Raw genomic sequence first — 16,826 nt, 5'->3', positions numbered from 1 at the left:
TCTCATGACATATTGTGCATCTGAGATCCACACCATGGTGTGAATTCGACAACATCTAAGAATAAGACTGTAACAGATTGAACTGAGAATGAAATGTTCTTTTCTCCTGATTGAACTCTTGATACTAACATTGGTGGAAGAATAGATGCCAACATTGCATCTGATTTTTTCTTCTCATCTTCAATTAATTTTTCGTGTAAAACATTTTGTGTTTGATCACGAGCAAAGTAAATTCTGTTTCCTGAAACAAGATTGGATGAAAACTCTAAATAGACTTTAGATCCATCTTTCTTTGTGTAAATAACAGTTGCTGTCTGTGTGTAGATTTTGTTGCTTTCTGCTTCTCCGAATCTTTCAATAAAGAAATCACGAATATTCAACTTATGTTCGATATGTGATTCGTTCATTGAAAACATATTAAAGAATGAGTTGTTAACACTCAAGATGATTCCTGTTTCATCTTGAGTTACAATAACAACATCATCAAGTTTGTTTACAACTTGATTTGAGAAGTTGACGTGTTTCTCAGCGTGTTCTGTGTCTTCATCTGAATAAACACCACTCAACAAATCAACAATCTTCTTGTTGTTCAATATTGTTGAAGCTGGGCATCTTAATAACTGTGATAATGCAAATTTGATGAAAACTTCTTCAATTCTAGTAGAGATCAATATCGATATCATAAATATCAAAATCAAAACTGCAAAAATGCATGAAATATTGATGATATTGTAGCCTTGATTATCAATGTTTTTAATCATTGATGGAATAAGTTTAACACCTGTTGGATAGAAATATGCTTCATACATTTCTACTGGGCCAACTTGCCAAATATCATTAATTCCATCACCACGAGTTCTTGGCCAAATTGAAGGATCAGACATCATATTCAATGTGATTTTCTTCAATTTAGCTGTTGTATAATACAATTGATGTGTTGCTGAGAGACAATGTAAACTGTCTGGAATTGTTTGTGGTGGTGTAATATAATCATCACATTTCAACAATTCATTTGCTTCTTTAATTGCTTGGTTGTTTCCACTGAACGGAACTTCATTAACATCTGAAGTACCAAGATTGAAACTATTGAAATATGTGGATTGATACGTAATAATATTTCTAATGTTGATAACTTCATCAGTGATGTTAACAATAGTTCCTGTGAATGATGGATGTGCTTTATCTAAAACAACTTTCCACAATCTTGCGCAGATTGAGTAAAGGAATGTGATTGATCCATAAAGATAATTGATATGATTGCAATCATAAAATACCTTATTGGATGCAACTTTGTAATAAGTATAAATCATATAGAAACATACTAAACTGAGTGCAACAATAATAATAAAGAATATCATATTAATCATTTGAGAATTTGATGCAACATTATCTGAGATTGATGAAAATAGTTTGATAATTGATTCTTCTTGTCTTGTTAATTCATTGTCACCATTTGATGAATTTTTGTTTTCTTTTTCTCCATCTTTCAATGAATTAAATGATTGGGAAACTGATGAAACAACTGTCTTCGGAAGATCCATGAAGATTTTGAAAACTTCTCTCTTGTTGTGTTGTAATCTCTTGTATTGGATTATGAAGAGGACGAAATATGAAACAATGTTAAGAGCACAAATTGTGAGAAGAGTAATAATAAATATCTTCTGGAATTTGAAGTACTCATCTTGAATGAAATCAACCATTGATAATTGCATTAGTTAATTGACTTGTTATAATATTGTTATTGTTTCTTGAATTCAATGATTCTGGACCTCTTGCAATTTCGATTGTCATTCTTTCATATTCCAAAAGTTTACCGATATTACTAGCCATCATATAAGCAACTTGGATTGAAGCAGCTGGACTTTTATCGTATGTGTTGTTGTCAATGAATGTATAGAAATAATTTGTTCTTCCGAAAATGTTACTGCGAACATTTTCAATGAATTTGTTTCCAAACTTGAAGTGTCTCAATGGGCTCATGATTGCAACTGCATTAGCAACCCTCATGCATAAGTATTGGATGATTGATCTGACATCAGTGTTATTTCCATAACTAATGAACGTAAATCCGTCAACATAATTTGCATCTTTGAGGAAACCTGCTTCTGGATCATCTGGATTTTCGATCTCAAATAACAATAATTTGCCAACCCAAGCAGGTAACATGCTGACTAAGTTTCTTGTGAATGCAATTCCTTGCATGTAATTAATTGGATTTTTGAGCTCTTGTGCATAAACAAAATAAAATACAATGAAGCAAATGCAAGGAACTAAGAACAAAAAGATGAACATCAATATTGTTGATATGTAAATGAATCTAATTGCTGGGATTTTATGGTTAACAATTTGTTTGTTCAAAGAATTGATCTCAGAAAGATTCGTTTCATCATCAAAAGAGTTTTCGTCATTCATTTCGTTCTCTGTTTGAGTGTTGTACTCTTGATAGACATTTCTTGGATCTCAATTGAATTATCAGGTAATGTTGGAAAAGCATTGATTCCTAATTCATGAACAACATCTGGAGATATTCTCATTCCTCTTTGTAATCTTCCAACGTCATCCATGCATTTCTTGTATGACATAACATCACATTTAACTTCGAGAAGGAACTTTGCATATTGTCTTACTGTAAATCTGTTGTTTGGATATAATGTAAGCAAATGATTCATGTCGCTTTCACATTTGACAATACTTTTATATGCTGATTGTATTGAATTGTCCATTTGATTTGAAGCACCTTGTAATATTAAGTCCCAAATGTTTCTTAATCTATTCTTTGTTTTTGTCATATGCTTTGCAACCTTAGATAATTTGCTCTTTACTTGAGGAGTGAATTTAGATTCTCTTGTTGAAACAATACTTTCAATGGATGATTTAATTGTGTGAACTAATGAAGATTTTGTCTTAATCATTTCAACATTTTGATTGATAAACAATAATGTTGAATCTAATTCTGGATAAATAGCAGCATACTTTGCATAAACAGCCCAAATATCTGGGGCATCATTCTATTTTTGAATTGCTAACTTGAATATTGAGAAATTCAAACAAGCAGGATGACACATATTGAATCCAGATATTAACAACTTTTTGAACTTGCCTTTGCTTTTAATGTTATCAAGATTATTCAATGATTCTATTTCATCTAATAGTCTAAGATCCTTTCTTGCTCTTGCTTTGATGATGAAATTAGAAACAAGGAAACAAACTAAAGCAGAACCAAAGAAAACAACAAAGAAGATTTCATTCCATTGGTACTCCATTACTAATGGATATAAGTTTACTGCACAAATAATGATACTTAACATTGAACCACCTAAAACTAATGTTTGTTGATGTAAGTTAATATATGTTCCACAATTGAACAATGTTGTGATTAAGTAGCAGTAAACAAAGATTGATATTATAATTATAACTGCAGCACCGTATTTATCGATATGTGCTGGGAATGCACATAAAAATGAAATAACAGTTGTGCAAACATATAACCTGTTTTGTGCAGAACCTTCCAAGGTTGGGAAACTGATTGGTCTGAAAGCAAGACTTGTTGAATAAGTAGCAATCATCAACCAGAAATAAATTCCAATGGTGAAGATAGAAACTTCAATGGCAATTAAAGATAAGCGTGTTATTGGATGTACTTTTGAGACCATATTTGAAATGATTTCACCAACGAACTGCGAAACAACTGGCATGAACAAGAATGGGCAAATTGCAATGAAGATTGATAAGATTATTGTGTTTGCTTTGGATACTTTAGATGTCTTCTTATAATGGAAAGCAGTAACAATTAAGTACAAAACAAAGATGAGTAAGAAAATTACGATTCCCATTAAAATGAATTCTTCATAGTCATGAACCTTTTGTAATGGGATGTAATTGTAAAACATTGATATAATTCCTATAGTTCTATATGTCAAAGTACCGGGAGTAAAAATATTTTCGTTTGTTGCCATTAAAGAGACGCCAACTAGCTGGAAGAATCTTAGAATTGTAACTATATGATAGAGAAAACTCATTCTCTATCAAAACTATATAATGACTTGAGATTGTTTGCAACTTTTGTGTGGAAAGGAATATCTAAGAGCTTTTCAATCTTGTTGTCAATGGAGGACTGGAATGATGAGTCTGGAAGAGAACTAGTACTAGAGACTTCTTCCATAATAATAAAATAATGTCCTTTGAAAAGTAGTTTTGAATTAAGTATTTTGAAATCCAAATTTGAATTGGTTCTGAAAAAATGAAATCAAATTGATCAAATATGTATTGCATATGTTTATAGCGAAATATTATGAAATTAATTGGTAATGTGCAGGATTCAATCTATAATGTATTGAAAATTTTTCCAGCCAAAATAATTGGAAATTTTAATAAACATTAAAAGACAATAAATGAAATTTGGGAAATATTTTTGAGAAGAAATTCATTGTATTTTAATACGGAATATGGAATTTCCTATCAATGTTAGTGAAATTTATAAAAGTTTAGAATAAAATCAAATTTGAATCAATTGAGTGTGTGTTTTCAAATTTTCATACCGCATTCTCGTTAGACTTTTTGATTAACTCTCAATGGTATCCGTTATGGAATTAATTTGTACGTAATTCGGATAATTTTATAAGCCTGGCGTAAAACGATAGGATAATTTCAATGATACCCATATCAAAAATTTCAATATACTGAATTTAATTCGTTCGACCATGTTCGCAATATTTCAATGTAAAGATGTTTTCCAACATATTTGTTTCAATGTATGGGTTTATCACTTTCTGAGTACTTTCAAATTTTTATATTGGATCATCGGATAATATTACAATAACATTAATTATTGTATTTTTGATTTAAAAAAAACTTTTGATGAGATTTCTTTCTATGGTTAGCCAAATTGTTACTGATAATAAATATAATATTTTTATTGCCTAGTCGATATATTTACTTACGATTTTGACCCCTCATTGCAAATCGAAATTCATTTGTTTCCGAATATTCTATTTTGCAAAAATATGGTGATCTGTATTAAATGTTAATTGCATTTATAATCAAAGAACTCTTCTAATTTATTTAAGTTAAGGGTCCACTGTAAGGCCAAATAAGGTCTATCGTCGTCCCAAAAATATTGCTCGAGATGGTGTTTTACTAAGGCCCAAAACTTAAAAAAACACAAAAAAATTAACTTTACTCTTTTGAGATCCTTATCAGATATGCATCAATTTGATGCAGTATCGCAGTTCAAATCTGATTTTTTAATGTAGATGTACTCTAACATCCTTTAAAAAATGCAAAATGATATTAATTAAGCTTTTCATTTCTGTATCATACACGAAACAAAATCGTTCATTATACTAAAATTTATCAAAGTTTGATTAATGAAAAAATAATATCTAAATTTTTACATTGAGTCGGCTATTGATATGGTTAATATTAAATCTTGTAAAAATTGGCATTATCCAGAATAATACCCACTAAAATACACAATTTTTTTAAAAAAAATTTATCAATTGTTATGGTATATCTTTATGATAATGAATAAAATGCTTATTTTTCATAAGTAAATACATAATTTATGCTTAAACACAAAAAATAACACGAAAATTTTTGGCCAACATATCTAAACTAAGGATAATGGTTTGAATATATAAACAATAATACTTTGTCCAGGGAATTAAATTTGTGCTATCCAATTGTCAATTCTTTGAATTTTTTTTAAATGCAAGATATCCCGGCATTAGCCTCAATAAATATATATATTATGCATCATAATATTAGTTTGTAATGGCATTAAAGCGAAATTCCTAATTTCTTCTCAATTAAATTACTTGAAAAACATTGGAATTAATGATTGGAAATAGGTCAAAAAAATTCCTAATATAAAACTTATACTTAAGATAAAATTAAAATTCGAAAATATCTATTTTTCAAAACACGCATCCAAAAGCGAAAAAATTTGAAAAAATCATGTTCTTATAAAACTCACTGATTTTGCAATTTTTATGAGATTTGAAGTGATAGAATATATTACCATCTTATTGAAACATATGCTTCATTGTTTTATTCACATAATATTAATCAGAACACTAGGAAAAGTGGATTTTCGAAAAATGACGATAACGATTATTTGCAAATCGCCTCTCAATTTTGAGAGACTTTCAATTTTTACAGTGGACCCTTAAATGATTGATTTTATTTTCAGAGAACTATTAAAATAAATCATATAATTGTTCATCTAAATGATGTTACTTTTAAATATTCTCAAATAACATCACAAATAACCTATTTAATTTGCCAAATCAAATCATATGTTGTCAGATGGTATTTATAATGTATTGACTTTAAAATGTTTAGTTGATGTTAATATTAGCATATGACAGCCTCGTTTTTAAATAAAAAAAAATCGTATGAGAAAATAGTATATTTTTTATTCAAAACAGTATATTTTCATTAGTTTGGTAAACCGGCGAAGAAGCATGTGCACTCAACTTTATCGGAACGATTGCCACAAGTGCACCAATGAACATTAGGTTTTGTAGGAAGGACAATCTTAAAGGAAGATGAGTTAGAATCGCTAGCGAAGTCAAGAGTTGAGTTTTTGAGGTAATCCATAGCGTTATTATCCAAAACTACTTTTGCGCCATCTTTGACGAAAACATTATCGTTGGATTTTGCCTTTGAATCAAATCCAAAATCGTAAATTAAGCCAGCAGGTCCGCCATACTTTAAATTGACACGAAACATTTTATTTTCGAAGTCGGCTTTTAATCTATTAGTAATTTCTCTGGCAGCAGCGGATGTGATATTGAATAGTGGCTTTTTGGCTGCGCTAAAAGAACGAAATGCCTGAGTAAGCATTTATAAAAATAAAATATAGTTTTGTAAACAATTCAAATTTTGAAAAAGAATTGTATATGACCACTGACCCATTTTGATAAAATATCTGTAATAAGCTTAATAATCAATATTTTAATCAATTAACGGTTCTCAAAATGACTGATTATACACTGAAAAAATAATAACTTCTGAAAATATTCTATCTATTGATCTTTGAAATAAAAATCCTTGGAATTTTTGATCAAATTACGTTTGATTGAAGGAAGTATTATATGGCGAAAACATCACGGTTTTGTTTTCTTTAAATTCAACAAAAAATCTTGGAATTCATGGTCAAAACTGATGCCTCATCCAATAAAATGAAAGTCAAAAAATATGAAATATATATTTACATATAAATTTCTGAAAATACATTAAAAATAATCGAAATTACTCATGTTTTTTCTTAATTTATGAATAAAATAGTAGAACAGTGGAAAACTGTGGTAATAAATAATATTTTGGAGTGAATTCCAAGTGAATCAATATCGTTTTAGCTTTATCAAACATTTATAAAATCAAATTATTCACAAAATTTTGGTGAAGTTTATGGGTCAAAGAACATGATTATTCTCTTATTGATTAGGGTATTCAAAAACCTTTGCCTCTTCAATTTCTCAAAATGCGAAATGTTAACATTTTGAAATATAAATATAATAATAACTAGATTGTTCGATATATTGCTTATGTTGATAATATTTATAATAGATGATTTTGAAAAATATGAATTTTTATTGGAGATAAAATTTGAAATTAAAAGAGAATTTTTTGATGAGCAGTTAGATTTTCATGAATTTATTTTATGTGTTGATAATTTCTTTTGAGAAAAGAAACAAATTAAGAAGATGCAGATGACAAAAATGGAGATAAATAAAATTGTCACTTTTTCGAATATCAAAAAAATCAAGTATTTTTCAAAGCGTTGAATTTCATGAATTCCAAATGTATCCCTTCAGTTAAGGAAGTGAATTAGCCTTCATGATTGTTTGAAAAACTTGCAATACTAAAGAAATGTTTGGATATATAAGTTTTCATGGTAAACAATGTTGATCAAAAAAAATCTCGACGGAAATGTCACTTTTTTGAACAACAAGTATCATAAAAACATTTGGGCTGATTGAAGCTTCATCCATACTATTTGGCTTTGGCGTATGAAAACAAAGCTTATGTTTTGCAAATCCTATCTTAAACCATGAATTTTCATAAGGGAAACAAAGGCGATTATTATTCTCACAATTTTAGTTGAAAAAAATTATGAATTGAAATTTTTTCTTTCTATATAATATTATCATATTGAGATTATCATTTAAATCGATTTTTGTGACAAGAAACGATATCGAGAAATTCCAGATTCATCAAGTTCGAAATTTCTACGCTTTCGTTGAAGGCATCAAGGAGGACAAATTCAACGTCAAGATCACACCAAGTAAAAGGACAAACTTAGGAAATGAGACAAATTCAATCAAAGGTTCGTATACAGTCCTTCAATTCCCTTTAATCATACGTAGAGAAGAACTTGATAAGTTTATACTTGACGAAAAAACGATATCTACCATCAAATGGATCATTGTCTTAATATTAACTTGTGCTGGTGTTATTATCAACATTGTCCTTATACTAAAGATCAGTAAATTCAAGAAATCAATGCAGAACGAAATCAATGACTTCCCAGACACTCCTTTACAAAATCCACCTCCAATTCAGACTATTCCATCAGAAATCGAAGAAAAGTTAATTACAGCGGATTCTATTACACCTGCAATACCAACCCACGAAATGGGAGAGATTACAGTCATTCATCCAGAGGGAATCGAGAATCCTTACGTAAATGACGATACTCCGTACAACTGACGTGTTTAATTCGCTCAAATAGTTGTAATTATATTGATTTGTTTCATATTTCTTGTTTTTTATTGTTTTAAAACTTTTTGATATATTTGTATTTTTTAAAAATCTTATCTAAAACTTATCTATAGCTCAACTATCTCAAATAGTCCAAAAGATGATGTAATTTCTCATAAACATCAAATACTCATTGAGACAAACTTCGAAAATTATTTTTTATCTCAGATTTGAACTAAAAATCCTATAGACCTCCTTTTAAAAAGTGTTTAAAATTCCAGTGTTCTTGTAGTCGCATTGATAGAGAGAGACTAAGTTAACGAAAATCTTGCTTGCTAATGCATGAACAAATTTGTATGAATGCAATGTCCATCTCAGTTTTCACAGCCCTTAATAGAGAAAAATCGGCTTGGGCAATACATTCGAAGAAGATGCAACCATAATCTCCTTTATTTTGTGTAATGTTAGTATATATGCATATTGAATGTAGTAATTTAATTGAATTAATACTGCAATTAATGATGTTATCTTTAAAATCTTTGAAATTTGAAGAAAATAAAAAGAAATTTTGAGAAACAGTTGTCTTTGCGTTATCTGTGATGCTCGTATATCTTTCTGCCGGTTGTCTGTAGTATTCTTCCCATATATTATATGGGAATCGAGCTTTATTGAAGGTGAGATTGAATAAACAAAGATTTTAGAAACATGAAAAATTTTTTTTCAAATGAGTAAAGCGCAAAAAAAGGTCGATAATAAGTCAAAGAAACCAAATCACAAGAAGAACGACAATGATAAGAAGAAGCACGAGCAGCAGCCAAAGCGAAAGAAAGACACTAGATTCGACGCTTTTACACCAAAATCTTTGACTCCTGTTTCAGCTATGGATATGGATTCCGTTATCCATAATCTTCAAGAAAGAAATCAAAAAATTACAGTAGGCATAGAATCAAGCTTCAATGACTTAAATGATTCTCTTTATAGTCAATTCGTTGTCAGTACTGCTTCCCTACAGAACTCAACAGAAAATGTGGGTGCCTTATCGAATGTTCTCAAGAAGGTTTCTTCAAATCCATTTGTAAATTTGATTATTTCCGGAGATTCTAATGAATTACTCGAATTTACCAAAGAAAAGCATTTCGAAAAGTACTTCTCGCCAAACCAGCTTCATTCTGCTACAATATTACTTCAATTTCTGACAAAATCAATTTCAAATATTTCCGAGCAAAATGAAAATTACGCCGAATGGATATCAGCTGCTTTGATAGATATCGAACAGGATGAATCCAAAAGCACATTAACTCAGCTTCCAAAGATTATTACGAAAATTCAAGAATTATCTGAGCCGCTTGTATCTCTAAAGTGGAAGCAAGTTACTCATGTAGCAAGATCAGTACTTTCTGGTCAGAATACTTTGTAAAAATTGTTGTTTTTACCAACTGTATACATTTTTCTTTTTTAAAATCCCTCACAGATTGTTGAGATGAACAAATGAAATGGAATTTAAGCATGACGCCATTCAATTATGTAAAAATCTTTCATTCTTATAAGAATATTTAAAAATTTAAATATAATGAACAAGTTTCATGCGTTTATGTTCAGTTGAACATTAGCTATCGAATGTGAGAATTTTTCAAATTCCAAAAAAAATTTGAAATTTAAAAAATCAAATGGAAAAATTACAATTTTTCCTTATATTTATTAACAAAACATACAAATTAAATTTATAACATTGAGCCATTTTACACAAATAGCTAAAGTTACATTGAATTTTTCATTTTCAAGGATCATTTTGAAATTTATTTTATTTTGTACTATAGATCCTCATCAAATAGCAATCATTTTCACTTAATATACTCTAAAAATACACGATAAGTCCGATTATCTATTCAATTTCATCTTGCAGTAACAAATCACTGATAGAAATTGATATCATCTCAACAAAAAGAGCTTTTATAACAGATGCAGAACTATATGATTGATATTAAACTATTTACTCCTGAATAAATCATAAATTTAATCTAGATTTGATAATCAATTTTGTATCAAACCTCAGAGGATCATATCTACTTGACAAAATATAAAGAAAAAAGAAGATTGATTTATATAGGGATAGAATTATTTATTTAGACGGCTACACTAAGGTAGTAATCGATCTGGGCCTTGCGGATAATTCTGATATAGTTAGTACTGCCAACAACACCAGATGGGTATCCGGCAGTCATAACGTAGGTGTTCTTGTTATCAATGACGCCATCAAGAGTCAAGCACTTGACTGTGTTAGCGAGCATTGTAGCAAGCTGAGATGGGGCAATGATAAGAACTGGGTAAACACCCCAAACCATTGTGAGGGAACGAGCAACCTTCTCACTGTGGCAGACGGCGTAGATGTAGCATTCTGGACGGTTTCTGGCCATCTTAACTGCGGATTGTCCGGAAGATGTGAGAGAAATGATTGCAGAAACACCAACATTTGTAGCGAGTCTTGCTGTTGATGAAGCGACCATATCAGTCTCGTCTTCGAACTTGAAGCAATCGTACTTTCCGAATGGATAGATCTTCTCAGTTTCTCTGATTGTTTCAGCCATGGCCTGGACAACGTTAACTGGGTGGATACCGACAGCTGATTCTTCAGAAAGCATAACAGCATCTGTGCCATCAAGAACGGCGTTTGCGACATCACTGATTTCAGCACGTGTAGCGGACTCGTTCTTAGCCATGGAAAGCATCATTTGTGTAGCTGTGATAACTGGCTTGCTTGCTTCGTTTGCCTTCTTGATGATGAGCTTCTGGCATTGTGGAACCTTGTAGAATGGGATTTCGATACCGAGATCACCACGAGCAACCATGATACCATCAGAAGCAGCAATGATATCATCGATGTTCTCGATAGCATCGAACTTCTCGATCTTGGCGTAGACCTTTGCGTGGCCACCGTATTCAGCGATGAGCTTCTTGGCGTTCTTGATATCAGAAGCTGTCTGGACGAAGGAAACAGCAACGAAATCAACATCGTTCTTGGCACCCCATTCGAGATCATTCTTATCCTTTGGTGTGATGACATCGATGCCGAGCTTTGTGTTCGGGAAGTTGACACCCTTGTTGGAAGCAAGTGTACCATCGTTCTCGATCTCTGTTTCGATCTTCTCGGAAGAGACAGCTGTAACACGGGCTCTGATCATACCATCGTAGAGGTAGATGTATTCGCCGACCTTCATGATATCGCAAATTGAAGGATGATTGATTGACAATTCGTAGGAATGTTCGCCTGTTTGCTTGCCAACGATTTCATCTCTAACGACTGTAACTTTGTCACCTGTCTTGAGGTCGAATGGTTGTTCTAATTTTCCGACGCGAATCTTTGGACCGCAGATATCTTGTAAGACACCGATCTTGAATCCAACTTTCTTTTCGACTTCTCTGATCTTGTCTAATGTTTCCTTATGATACTCGTGTGAACCATGGGAGAAGTTTAATCTGAAAACATTAACACCAGCGAGGGCTAATTGCTCGAGTGTTGTGGAGTTGTCAGAAGCTGGACCAACTGTTGCGACAATCTTTGTTCTCTTTGTCTGCATTATGTTAAAATGACATATTTCGTTCAAACATCAATTTTCAATAGGCTGACCGCGTTTGAGAAGTTTACATGAGTAAAATTTCCCAGCTCTCAAATTTTAAAGACAATTTATTGTATTGTATAAATAGATTAAAATTTTTAAATTTGGGAAAACGCTATGGTCAAAATAAAAAACCTTTTCAATTAATTGAAAGGTCGATATCAAATTCTGAGAGTGATGACCACGTTTTTATTCAAATAGCCCCACATTTAAAATTTTTTATTCGGTTATAAAATGATGCTTATGATATTAAATCAGAAATGAAACTAACAACAAATGACGAATAGAACTTATATGATTTAACTGTTTTTGAGTGATTTCCCTCAAAATTTAAATCATATCTGGGGAATTTTATTATGAAAGATATCGCATTAGTATTGTTATTATCAATTAAATACATTAATAACAGAAAGTCATGCATTTTAACATCAAAACGGCAAAAATATTCGCTCAAATTTCCAATCATATAATTTTTTAAATTAATTTTGATAAAATGAACTAAATAACAATAACAAGCACAAAAAACCAAATAACAAGATAGTAGTTCATTGAGCGAATACGAATAATTTGATTGTTCTAGGAATCAATTGATTTCTACATAAAAATTATTTAAATTGTACAACAATAAGGCACACCCAATTACTATGCAAGAACATCTTATGATGAAAAATGTTCTCAATTTCGGAAACTATGGCATACTCAAAATATTTATGCCGAAACACTGTTATAATCCAGAATAAACACTTCTAATTCAATTGTGATACCTTTTAACACTGTTCTGACAATATTCTTTTTTGTAAAGCTAAAAACAACAAATATATACATGAGATCCTGCGAAGAACAAACTAGAAATCTGCTTTTATGCATAGTATATTAATTTGAACTATCATTGGTCAATTTTAGTGAAAAATATAACCAGGCGTCAAAAATTTTCTCACTGGGTTTTCGTGTATCAATCCCAGCTCATTATATACGCAACCAATCAAAAATCTGATATGGGAGTCCAAGGCTAACTTTTTGTTGTCTACCTAATAAAAGAGGAAGCAGCATTAGTGAGAATAATCGCAAATATTCAATTTAAATTATCTTTTTATTCTTAATTTAAAGTGACAAAAAGAATAAAAAACCTATTCTAAGGCATGTTGTTATGTAAATGAGACTAGACATCATATTTTATGTTATGAAAAAAAAATGTTTAGAATTTTAGAACAAAATAAATAGAAAAAATAGCATAACTTATGGATGTGCGTATATTAAATTTAATAAATTAAGAGAAATTATTTTTGGCGCCAAAATTATTCGTTAACTCTCAAATTTTTCTGAGTCAATAAGCCGCTAAAAAGTGTCATTTTGTTTCGTTAGAGAAAGATGAATTGTCCATGTCATCCAATCGGGAACAAGGGGGATGGGGATTAGATGATAAAGAAGCAATTCATGCTCTCTATCTGAAGCAATCAGACTTACCAGCAACAATGTGAATCGATTTGGCTTTAAAGTTAATATAGCAGATCAGCTTGTTACTGGAGAGACTAGGCATTACGATTGATTCGCTGTAGTGCTCTACTTTAATTTAAGAGTAGTAACGGATAACTGAATTCCCAAAATTCTTTAGGTGATCCAAAACACTGTAGCTGCTTGAACTTTGGACGAGCCTCGCACCCCAGAGAATAGAAATCCCAATCTTGCTCATGTTTAGTTGAATTAGTCTGCAGCAGTACAGCTCTGATACCACAAGATCGTGATGTATACAAAGTCACAACGCTATTTGATTCAACAACTAGCTAGTTTTGACATCAAATTGCAAAATTTGACTTCGTTATGAGCTCTTTGTAGCAAAAATACATTACACTTAAAGACTAGTTGCTAGACTGTAGTAGTTTGTTCGTATATATCTATTTTTCCCCAACGTATTGCATACTACATTTTGACAAGACTTGCAACCTTATAGTAACCTCGTTGGGAATTGTTCAAGCAAAGCGTAGGTAGTTAAGGTCGAGTAAGAGTTCTTCTTAAATCTTTCACTGAATGAGTAGGTGTTGGAAGAACTGTTCTCTAAAGCGATACAGTTGCGCTACATGTTCGTCAACTTGTCTAGAAATAAATATATCATTTGTTTTATACGTTTTTTCGTAATAAATCTATTTGTATTTGTTGTATTTGAGTATGAAGATAACAAAAACTACGGCATAAGACGCAGTACACTGGGCTTCGTTGCCATTTTATTTACCATGTTAAGAATAAACTTAACAGACATGCTTTGTTTTCGACGAAGCCATCTAAAATAACGTACATCTAAATAAAACTAAAAAACTGTAAAATTTCTTTATTTGATAGTATACTTCAAATTATGCACTATACCTTCTAGAATTCTATAACACTCTTTGCATATAATTTTTTTAAAAAAAGTTATATCTCGACAAAAATATGATTTATCAATAGAGTATGTAAAATAAAACTCATTCGCAGTATTAAAAAATCGTAAATCTTTCCAAAAAAATTTTGAATTACAAATTTTAAAACTTAAAACAACATTTTTTGAAGCGAAAAAACGAAATCTAATTTTTTTTGGAAAATTTAGAATAAATAGAGCTCTTTAACTCGTCGAATACAAATTGTTTTCAAGTTTTTTTCGACCGGAAATTGAACTTTTAGAGTTTATACAATAAGATTCACATGAAAAAATACGGGTTTAACAAAGAAATCACCAATATAAAGGTTTTTTAGTAGAACGAGATTGATAAAAACTATGGTATGATAAAAAGACGATAATTTTTTTGGCGGGATAATTGAAGAATATGAATGATTCGAATTACAGACATACTCTAGTCCGAAACTTACTATGGTTCGTGACTTATTTTTGACACAGAATAGCTGTAGACTAAGGCTTACTCTAGATCCAGACTTATTATACAATTAAATTTGCTTTTGGAATAAGACTTAATTTTAGTTACAAACTTATCTTAATATCAGACTTATATTTAGAATCAGACTTACTTTAGTCTAGAACTTACATTTAGAATCAGACTTCCATTTCAAGTCAGACTTACTTTCGTCCGAGACTTAAATTTCAAGTCAGACTTACTTTCGTCCGAGACTTAAATTTCAAGTCAGACTTACTTTCGTCCGAGACTTACATTTCAAGTCATACTTACTTTCTTCCAAGACTTACTTTCGTCCGAGACTTACATTTCAAGTCATACTTACTTTCGTCCGAGACTTAAATTTCTAGTCAGACTTACATTTCAAGTCATACTTACTTTCGTCCGAGACTTAAATTTCTAGTCAGACTTACATTTCAAGTCATACTTACTTTCGTCCGAGACTTACATTTCAAGTCAGACTTACATTTCAAGTCATACTTACTTTCGTCCGAGACTTACATTTCAAGTCAGACTTACTTTCGTCCGAGACTTACATTTCAAGTCAGACTTACTTTCGTCCAAGACTTAAATTTCAAGTCAGACTTACATTTCAAGTCAGACTTACTTTCGTCCGAGACTTACATTTCAAGTCATACTTACTTTCGTCCGAGACTTACATTTCAAGTCATACTTACTTTCGTCCGAGACTTACATTTCAAGTCAGACTTACTTTCGTCCGAGACTTACATTTTAAGTCATACTTACATTAATATCAAACTTATATTAACCTACGACTTACTTTTATTCCCAGACATCTTGATCCACACTGACATTGAAAACCACTCATACATCTGAAGCCACTCAAACATCTAGATCCACTACGACATGGAGATCCACTCAAACATAATTTTTGCTCTCTAACTACATTTTTATATGATTTTACAACATAAATTTTCTTCTTTACCTAAAGATTATTCGCAATATCTGAATATCATTAATTAATTGAGATATTCAAGTTTTGACAGCGGATTTGGAAAGCAGACTTGATGGAGATTTTAAATCTGATGTCAAATCTTGGTTTTGTGCATTATTGGAAGAGAAAAAAGGGTGTTAATTGCAAATCTTAAATATAGTTTTTTACGAAAAATGTAATTAGGGTTAGAATCATAGAAAGATATATCTGTCAGACATTGTTATGTGTGACAGATAATATTGCATCTCATAGACACTGTTGCATCTGTCAGACACTGTTGCATCTGTCAGACACTGTTAAATTTCATAGACACTGTTGCATCTCATACACACTGTTGCATCTGTCAGACACTATTGCATCTTTCAGACACTGTTGCATCTCATAGACACTGTTGCATCTCATAGACACTGTTGCATCTTTCAGACACTGTTGCATCTCATAGACACTGTTGCATCTCATAGACACTGTTAAATTTCATAGACACTGATGCATCTCATAGACACTGATGCATCTCATAGACACTGTTGCATCTCATAGACACTGTTGCATCTCATAGACACTGTTGCATCTCATAGACACTGTTGCATCTCATAGACACTGTTGCATCTCATAGACACTGTTGCATCTCATAGACACTGTTGCATCTCATAGACACTGTTGCATCTCATAGAC

At 31.2% G+C, this 16,826-nt stretch overlaps 9 protein-coding genes across 9 annotated transcripts, besides 1 other annotated feature; 2 read left to right on the top strand and 7 right to left on the bottom strand.

Annotated features, from left to right (window-relative positions):
• Positions 1-2: 2 nt before the first annotated feature.
• Positions 3-1,541, bottom strand: TVAGG3_0833380 (guanylate cyclase protein; the record flags this gene model as incomplete). Its single annotated transcript, XM_001305693.1, has 1 exon — positions 3-1,541. One exon carries the CDS (start codon positions 1,539-1,541, stop codon positions 3-5), a length of 1,539 nt encoding a protein of 512 aa, XP_001305694.1.
• Positions 1,542-1,692: 151 nt separating this feature from the next.
• TVAGG3_0833370 (guanylate cyclase protein) lies at positions 1,693-2,202 on the bottom strand (the record flags this gene model as incomplete). The annotated part of the gene is made up of 1 exon (XM_001305694.1): positions 1,693-2,202. The coding sequence occupies one exon, from the start codon at positions 2,200-2,202 to the stop codon at positions 1,693-1,695; it is 510 nt and encodes a 169-aa protein (XP_001305695.1).
• A 206-nt stretch (positions 2,203-2,408) lies between these two features.
• On the bottom strand, positions 2,409-2,912 carry TVAGG3_0833360 (guanylate cyclase protein; the record flags this gene model as incomplete). The annotated part of the gene is made up of 1 exon (XM_001305695.1): positions 2,409-2,912. One exon carries the CDS (start codon positions 2,910-2,912, stop codon positions 2,409-2,411), a length of 504 nt encoding a protein of 167 aa, XP_001305696.1.
• A 96-nt stretch (positions 2,913-3,008) lies between these two features.
• On the bottom strand, positions 3,009-3,956 carry TVAGG3_0833350 (guanylate cyclase protein; the record flags this gene model as incomplete). The annotated part of the gene is made up of 1 exon (XM_001305696.1): positions 3,009-3,956. One exon carries the CDS (start codon positions 3,954-3,956, stop codon positions 3,009-3,011), a length of 948 nt encoding a protein of 315 aa, XP_001305697.1.
• A 59-nt stretch (positions 3,957-4,015) lies between these two features.
• TVAGG3_0833340 (uncharacterized protein) lies at positions 4,016-4,162 on the bottom strand (the record flags this gene model as incomplete). Its single annotated transcript, XM_001305697.1, has 1 exon — positions 4,016-4,162. One exon carries the CDS (start codon positions 4,160-4,162, stop codon positions 4,016-4,018), a length of 147 nt encoding a protein of 48 aa, XP_001305698.1.
• A 909-nt stretch (positions 4,163-5,071) lies between these two features.
• Positions 5,072-6,166: a mobile genetic element.
• A 7-nt stretch (positions 6,167-6,173) lies between these two features.
• TVAGG3_0833320 (protein maturation by iron-sulfur cluster transfer) lies at positions 6,174-6,846 on the bottom strand (the record flags this gene model as incomplete). Its single annotated transcript, XM_001305698.2, has 1 exon — positions 6,439-6,846. The coding sequence occupies one exon, from the start codon at positions 6,844-6,846 to the stop codon at positions 6,439-6,441; it is 408 nt and encodes a 135-aa protein (XP_001305699.1).
• Positions 6,847-8,117: 1,271 nt separating this feature from the next.
• On the top strand, positions 8,118-8,830 carry TVAGG3_0833310 (uncharacterized protein; the record flags this gene model as incomplete). Its single annotated transcript, XM_001305699.1, has 1 exon — positions 8,509-8,715. One exon carries the CDS (start codon positions 8,509-8,511, stop codon positions 8,713-8,715), a length of 207 nt encoding a protein of 68 aa, XP_001305700.1.
• A 449-nt stretch (positions 8,831-9,279) lies between these two features.
• Positions 9,280-10,217, top strand: TVAGG3_0833300 (uncharacterized protein; the record flags this gene model as incomplete). The annotated part of the gene is made up of 1 exon (XM_001305700.2): positions 9,431-10,123. One exon carries the CDS (start codon positions 9,431-9,433, stop codon positions 10,121-10,123), a length of 693 nt encoding a protein of 230 aa, XP_001305701.1.
• Positions 10,218-10,716: 499 nt separating this feature from the next.
• TVAGG3_0833290 (pyruvate kinase family) lies at positions 10,717-12,327 on the bottom strand (the record flags this gene model as incomplete). Its single annotated transcript, XM_001305701.2, has 1 exon — positions 10,830-12,281. The coding sequence occupies one exon, from the start codon at positions 12,279-12,281 to the stop codon at positions 10,830-10,832; it is 1,452 nt and encodes a 483-aa protein (XP_001305702.1).
• Positions 12,328-16,826: the final 4,499 nt, after the last annotated feature.

Source organism: Trichomonas vaginalis, chromosome VI (assembly GCF_026262505.1).
Source record: "Trichomonas vaginalis G3 chromosome VI, whole genome shotgun sequence".
Taxonomy (NCBI): domain Eukaryota; phylum Parabasalia; order Trichomonadida; family Trichomonadidae; genus Trichomonas; species Trichomonas vaginalis.
The sequence above is the reverse complement of the archived record's forward strand: the minus strand, read 5'-3'. Positions and strand labels throughout refer to the sequence as shown.